This window comes from Cornus florida, unplaced genomic scaffold, assembly GCF_030987335.1.
Source record: "Cornus florida cultivar Cherokee Brave unplaced genomic scaffold, ASM3098733v1 CherokeeBrave_3.0.0_Hap2_Chr06, whole genome shotgun sequence".
Lineage (NCBI taxonomy): Eukaryota > Viridiplantae > Streptophyta > Magnoliopsida > Cornales > Cornaceae > Cornus > Cornus florida.
Genome location: NW_026775576.1, coordinates 87,845,610 through 87,852,834, shown reverse-complemented (window position 1 = coordinate 87,852,834; position 7,225 = coordinate 87,845,610). Strand labels below are relative to the sequence as shown.

Here is a 7,225-nt window from a genome sequence, read left to right as displayed (position 1 = left end):
TACCATAATTTTGCAATCTTTTGTATATAAATAGAGGCTAAGACCTCCGATAAAGGATCAAGCAATTCTACGCTTCTCTATACACTGTTCTTATTTATTTTTATTATTTTTGAGTGAGTTGTTTTATTTTTCTCAATCATTATTGGTTGAGCGAAATTTTGCACCTACAGTCACCAAAAATAATTGTCCTAATTTTTTGTTCAGCTAAAATAATTGTCTCAATTCTCTATCTCACAATTTTTTATTATCGGACAGAGTATTTCATTTAAGTTGCTAGCTAGATTGATTTTAGAATTATTATAGTACTTACATCCAATTCGGATCATAATATAATTCGCAATAAGACTCGTTTTAGAATTCTTATTCAATATTAAAGTCCAAATTCATTTCCGATATTACACGCCAGTAGGATGGGCATTATGGTAAATTAAGAAAACGCCTAAAATGTAGAAAAAGCGGGGCGAACTCTCATAGTGGAAGAAATCGCGGGCGAGAACGCAACTGTTATTGCAAAAAACGGAAGGTATAATTTTTCCGGATTTTGATTTCTTTCAAATTCATTTTATGATTTTGGGTCTTATTTATATATTTCTTACCTTTTCGTCGATCTGTGGCTTTGAATGATATTTGTTGCTTAATGTTTAATTTTGGCCTATTTGATTCTTGGGGTTGACTTTTTCCGGATTTTGATTTTGATTTTGATTAATCTTCTAATTTATATACTTAAATGATTTTAGAGTTGGCTTGAATGTTATCGAATCTTTCAATTATCATATGATTTTACTTCCCCAAAAAATACGTGTCAATTGGTGGAACATTTATTGATGATTGAATTTGGAAATTTGTATTCTAGAAGATTAACGGTACTGATAGATCTGAAATTTTGGAAATTGACGGTACTGGGCAGTTGGTTTGTTTATTGAGTTGCTCTTCGGATTTTGATCTATAGTTTATAATTCAATTTAGCTGAATAATAGATCTAATTCTGTCTGCTCTCTTCTGTTTCGAAGAACAGTCTTCGGAATGAAGATTGATTTATACTTTTTATTTTTTAATTCTTATATAGTGGAATTTGTATGCATGTGGTATCTTGATTGGGTACTTTTGGTAATTTGGGTACTTGGATTTTAGATTAAATCCTTATATTTAAGATGGGTATATATGTGATCTAGCATTCTAAATGATTTTTATGCATACTTGTAAAAAAATTTAGCTTTAGCTGGCTCGGCATACAACTCCTCAACATATGTTTTTCCTGAACAGAACTACTTGTAGGCTTTGAGGCGTAAATGTCTTTGAACTTTGTTAGTTTCAGAACTCTATGAAGAGATCCAAACTTTTATTTCAGCGTACTTTCTATGTTATCAACCAATCATCTCCTTCATAAAGGAATCCATAGTTAGTCACAGTTTGCCCTTCTTTCTCATTATTAACAATCTTGTATCAAAGATATTTTACAATGACCGAAATGCCTTCATCCAGAGTCATCGTGAGGCATGCATTTGCGTTCATTTTGGGTTGAGATTTGGTACCAAAGCTACAACACCTAATGAAGCTTGTAGGCAATAGCTCGATGAGAGTGAAGCACGGAAAGCATTACTTACTTTCATAAGTCTGCTGTAGAAATTATACTTATCCTTTAAGGAACTTGCAACTGTGTTACTATAAAGACATGCAAGTACAATTGGTGAAGACTAAGTAATAGAATATGGAATCTATGAGCCTCTTTTGGATTATCTGACTGTGATCCAACTGAATGTTTTTATTGTAAAACTGGACTTCTTATTGGCTCATTTTATTTATGTTGGTCTTGCATCGTAAAATAGGTAAAGTTCAAATTTGCTAACTCTTTGTTGTCACGACACAATTGATTAAAATTGTTGTGATGATTTTGGAATTGAATATTTGACTTGAATGACATTCTCCTTGAAGCCAAACTACTTTCTTTTAAAGAAAGGGAACAAATAAAATAAATAAAAAAAAAAGAGAAGGGGGAAAGGAATGTAAAGCTAAAATCACAAGTATATTGTTTTTCATCATTTGCCATAGAGGACATAGACGTGAACAATTTTTCTGTTGAATTCTTTGGTACTCAAGACTCAAAAATTTATATGAATGGATACATAATCACATTTATAATCATTTTTTTAGAGGCTGGTTCACCTCTTACAGTAATTTGTGATAATTCCTAACTTGCAGTTTTTATAGTTTCAGTTAATTACTATTGATGGTGCAGTTTATAACCTTATATTTATTCATCTTTTCTTATAGATGTTATTTTGTAATCATTATCGTAGTTACTTTCAAGCATGCAGAAATATTAACCTTGGGACCCTTGCTGCTATAGTCATTGCTTTTGCTGCTTGGTTATGTTATACACTTGAGCTTGCTATTCTTCATTTCCCCCTTTTTTATATTCACCTTTCATATATGTAGTCACCTTTCTCATGTTTCAGTTAGAGACATGTTGATTCTCTAACTCTTATTTTGTTTATCATATAATGAAAAGTAAGCTTGTTTTGTTTATACATTAAATATGTAACAAATTGATCCCTTGTCTTTACCAGCGTAATCAGGCTAAACGGCAACTACTTCAAGTGATTTGGGATTTTTGAAGATCACCAGCTCACATAAATGTAATTCATTCCTTGTGTTTCAGATATTTTTGCTTCATCTAAATTGTTGGTTTTGCTCATGGTCAAATTGTTTATTCTAGTACTTCTTTATGATTTAAGGATTAGAAAGAGCTATTTAGACCAGACATTTTTGATGTTTTAGTAGAATCAAAGGTCTTGCCTCATGTCTGAGCTGCTCCACAATTTGAAATAGCAGCTCATCTCGCTGATTACCTCCCGCTCTTTCATTTCCTGATTGTGTTGACATGATGTCAAGTTATGCTCTGATACCAAAAACTGATGGAGGACAAGAGCAGCCTCAAATAGTTGAAAGAGTAATGATAGGCAACGCGAAAGAGAAAATGCGAAAACTCCCTGAATCTGACTTGGCTAGGCCACGTCAGAGTTAAAAAAGAAAGAACTCTCTCTTACATGGTATAACTGAAAGGGAAAAAAAGGAATAAAAAAAAAAAGAAAGAAAAAAGAAAAAAAATGAAAACATGGTGCTACCTCTTTCCCTTCACAAACAAGAAACTAAAAATTCTCCAAAATTGGAGGAAGAGAGAAAGAAAATAATCACAAACTGGAAATTACTTGTTCCCGTGTTCCATATTTCTAAATTCACGAAGTAAAAATTCATAGAACCATACCGTTTGAAGCAAAAGAGAAAAAAATCACAAACAGGAAATACTTGTACCTGTGTGTTCCATATTTCTAAATTGACAAAGTAAAAAATCAAAGAACTATACCGTTTGAACATATCAAATCATTTGAGTTTATTTGGAGAGTTTTTAGCTTTCTATTTGTGAGGGGAAAGAGGAAGCACCATGTTTTCTATATACTTTCTTTTTTTCCCCTTTCAATTATACCATATAAGTGATGATTCTTTCTTTTTTAACTCTGACGTGGCCTAGCCAAGTCAGATTCGGGGAGTTTTCGCGTTGCCTATCATTACTCATAGTTGAAATAAATAACAGTTTTTGGTTGAAAATTCAGATAAACAAAGCTATGGTTCAAGATGTGTTAGTAGAGAGTAAGGATTAGAATCATACCAACACGTCTAGGCATCATACTTAGAGAAGGCTTCACACCCTCATATCTTGTAAATCACTCCCCAAGAAATTTCATTAGACGTTTTTATTCATTCATAAGAAATTTCATATGACTTAATTCTTTCACCGAGTCACCATAATTGAGATAATTAATATTTGACTGTATAGCATAATAAAAGTAATCAATACTGACTGATGCAATTTACCATAACTATGCAATTTAACCAAACCCCCAATATTCAAGACTCCAAGTGGACCCCACATCATCTAGTATATGGGCTTGAGCCTTACAACCCTCCTTCCGACGCCTTTTATACACTTTTAAAGGCTGCTGCCACTGATCTCTATTACTACTCTTATAGGAAGATGCCTTTTATACACTTCTAAAGGCTGCTGCCACTGATCTCTATTACTACTCTTATAGGTTTTTTTGTGTTAGCTATTTGTGTCATATATGTCCTGGCTCAAACGATCTTTTTGGATGTTTTTGTTTTCATGAATGGTATTTGTAAAGGAAAAGAAATGAACTAAGCTATATGTTTCTACTCTATATTTTTTCTTCTTATACAATAATTGTGGAGTTCTATGCTACAATGTTGTTGGATTGTATTGCTAGTGATAAGTTTCATGAAATGCTTTGCAAAATAAGCATTTCATTTGCTGTATAAGGTAATTTATAATTATTCTAATATGAACATTTTTATTTGGGTATCAGGGGACATGTAAGATGGAATGAAGCTAATTTGGAGGAAATTGAAGCAAATAAACCTGTAAGGCAGAAAATAACTGAACCTAAGACGCCGTATCACCCCATGAGGAGTGATGATGATGGTATGTTAAAATCTAATTTATTGTTATTATTATTATTTTTTGTTCATGTGTCTACTTTTACCATGTATGCATATCTTCTTCTTCTTCTTCTTTTTTTTTTTTTTTTGTGTCCTAGTTGCCATGCATGCATTTCTTTTCCCATTAGCTGGGGAAAATTTCAATTACGACCTTTGGCTAGGTAATAATTGTAGCTCAAAATTGCACTGTTTCATCTGAAATTTGCTGTTGAAAAGGCTAATTTTTTTAAAGAACTTCAATAGCAGTGAATTCAATTATTTAGGCACTGGTTGAACTTTTCAAGTAAACACAAAATCCTTTTGTATTCGATTTTCCTTTCGTCAACAAAAGTTGATGGTTCTGACATGCTGATATTCTGCTATCAGTCTTCACCTTTCACATACGTACGCCAAATTTATTGGTTATGTAATTGCAACTATATGTATCAGTGACATGTATACAAATATGGTACATACCAAAGCAAAGGAAAGGGAAGAAAAAGAAAAAAATCAGATGCAGAAAATTCAAATATGTTGCGAGAAAGGCATGTTTATACTTTAATAAACGAATGTATATGATAGGAAATAATGATATATGTTTGGGATTAAACTTACTGAAGAAAATTATCTAGGGTCAAATTTAAATTAGCACTTTGTTTTGGGGAAGGCCCACTATTACAGTTTTTACTTCTAATTGAATCGGATAAATATCAGCTGAATTTAATTGTTTTTTGTAGGATCCCTGTCTCCTATACGGGGTAGTTTTGATGATTATGCTGATGATGCTGTACCTGCAGAAGTAGTACGTTTTGCTTTGAATGATGTGGTTTCTTCTAGTAAAAATAAATCCCGTTCTGATGGTTGGACATCATCTGAGGATGAGGCAGATGCCATGGATGAAGACGATGAAGGTGTTGATCCCTCACTGTATTTAGTTAGTTACATTTTTTATCTCTTCGGCATTTTGAACTAATTTAATATTATCGTAAGTCAAATAATTATTATTCACCACTACTATTTCATGTTTATTGCACTCTTTATTCATTAGCTTTTGGGTAGTTAGAAGCAACTTCTAGGATGGTGAGCTTCTTATTTTGGCCAACTCTTTTTGTGTTTTGGATTAAGCAATTAAACAAGTTCAGTTTTATGGAATAAGCAAGAGAAACATGTACTGTTTTATTTATTCAATTTTAAGAAACATGTACTGGTTGTTTTGATGGAAAGAAGTTATGGCCAAAATAGAGGAGAATAATTGAAGTTTCTTGCCATTTCACCTCTACTGTGTTATCAGTTAAGGCATAAAGAATAGGATGTTAAATGATTTGTATTTATGTTGCTCTTGAAAACTACTTACTCGTCTATAAATGATTACCCATATATATATATATTTTTTACAATTTTCCAACACAATCGTCACTTTCTTTTAGTTTTTAAAATACCGCATTTTCCATCCTAATTCTCTTACTTGATTTCTTTGTCTGGCATCTTCTGTTAAAATGTTGTTGAATTCTGAAACAGATGCAAGCAGTATGAGTTTCAGGGAGCACAGGCGAGCTCATTATGATGAGTACCGGAAAGTGAAAGAACTCCGTCGAAATGGTTCCCTTGGTTCCCTATTAGAAGATGCATCTGACGAGGAGGATGATAAAAATGGAAGCACTGACTTGTCATCCTTATTGACATCCGGTGAGCATTCTTCTGTACCTCCTGCTAATGATGCATAGAAGTTGTCTGAACATACTATGAAAGTGATGATTTCTACCTTATATTTGCTGCCATCTGGTGCAGAATCTGTGCAATTTTCTTTTTTGTTTGTGTGTTTGTTGGCTTTGGTCTAGCAAATGGCGAACTAGAATATTTTCTGGCAATTACAAACACTTTAAGACTTTAGGTTGGCCATATTGTTGCAGCTAAAGTTTGGAAAAAAGAAATTTGCTTTAGGGGTGATTGTTTCATTAGCTCAAGTATAGCAAATGTATCGTAACTTTTGTAAATACTGCCTTTTGAATTAAAATTCATCCGGTTCTATAATATAATTTATTTTTCCCAGCAAGTAGAAGTAATATAATTGTGATGGTGGTTAGTAAATTGAATTTGCACGAGTGCCATAGAAGTAATATATTTTGTATATATAAGACATTTTTGTATTGCAAGCAGCCAGAGTCTTGGAAAATCATCAAGTGAAAAAATTCCAAAAAGTTTTTTTGTTTAAAAAACGAAGACCTAAATGCCCTGGTTTGGTTCGCCACAGAAAATAGGAGTTCAATACAAAAACTGAACAGGAAAAGGTATGGTTACCTTCTGAAATTAAGTTTTCGTGTAGAAATCTCAATTCTAATTCATAGATAAGTCGGCACATGGTAAATAATAACTAAAATTATCAAATTAACAAGCATGAAATCCGTTTTCTGAGGAGATGTCATATGAATGTTGAATGGAAATCTTGAGTGAGTGATGCATCTAAGCAAAGGCAAACGTTAGAACTAGCCAAATGTTAGAACTTTGGCACTCATTCATAGACCTGTCAATGGATCGGATTTTGATCCGAATCCAATCCGATTATGCGGATATGGATTGAACAAAAAATCCGATAACCCGTTTATGATCCGAATCCGATAACCCGTTTGCTTAACAAATCGGATATGAATTTTGCCGATCCGATCCGATAATAATCTGATCCGAATTAAAATTATACATACATACATATATATATATATATATATATATAAGA

The 7,225-nt window shown here is 32.7% G+C and overlaps 1 protein-coding gene across 3 annotated transcripts; it reads left to right on the top strand.

Moving 5' to 3' along the window:
• The first annotated feature begins 406 nt into the window (after nucleotides 1-406).
• Nucleotides 407-6,547, top strand: LOC132312629 (protein phosphatase inhibitor 2-like). 3 transcript variants are annotated; one of them, XM_059811069.1, is made up of 5 exons: nucleotides 407-523; nucleotides 2,568-2,636; nucleotides 4,383-4,498; nucleotides 5,292-5,405; nucleotides 6,013-6,547. In XM_059811069.1, coding segments are annotated over exons 2-5 (438 nt in total). In that variant the 5' UTR covers nucleotides 407-523; nucleotides 2,568-2,634; the 3' UTR covers nucleotides 6,219-6,547. The 3 variants fall into 3 exon arrangements, with proteins under 3 accessions (XP_059667052.1, XP_059667051.1, XP_059667053.1); XM_059811068.1 differs by having other exon boundaries at nucleotides 5,232-5,405; XM_059811070.1 differs by lacking the exon at nucleotides 2,568-2,636 and having other exon boundaries at nucleotides 408-523; nucleotides 5,232-5,405.
• The last annotated feature ends 678 nt before the right edge of the window (nucleotides 6,548-7,225 follow it).

Excerpts from the sequence above, each read along its gene's own strand:
- LOC132312629 (XM_059811068.1), top strand. Across the intron at positions 4,499-5,231 it reads CATGAGGAGTGATGATGATG|GATCCCTGTCTCCTATACGG; the intron begins GTATGTTAAAAT and ends TGTTTTTTGTAG. Across the intron at positions 5,406-6,012 it reads CATGGATGAAGACGATGAAG|ATGCAAGCAGTATGAGTTTC; the intron begins GTGTTGATCCCT and ends ATTCTGAAACAG.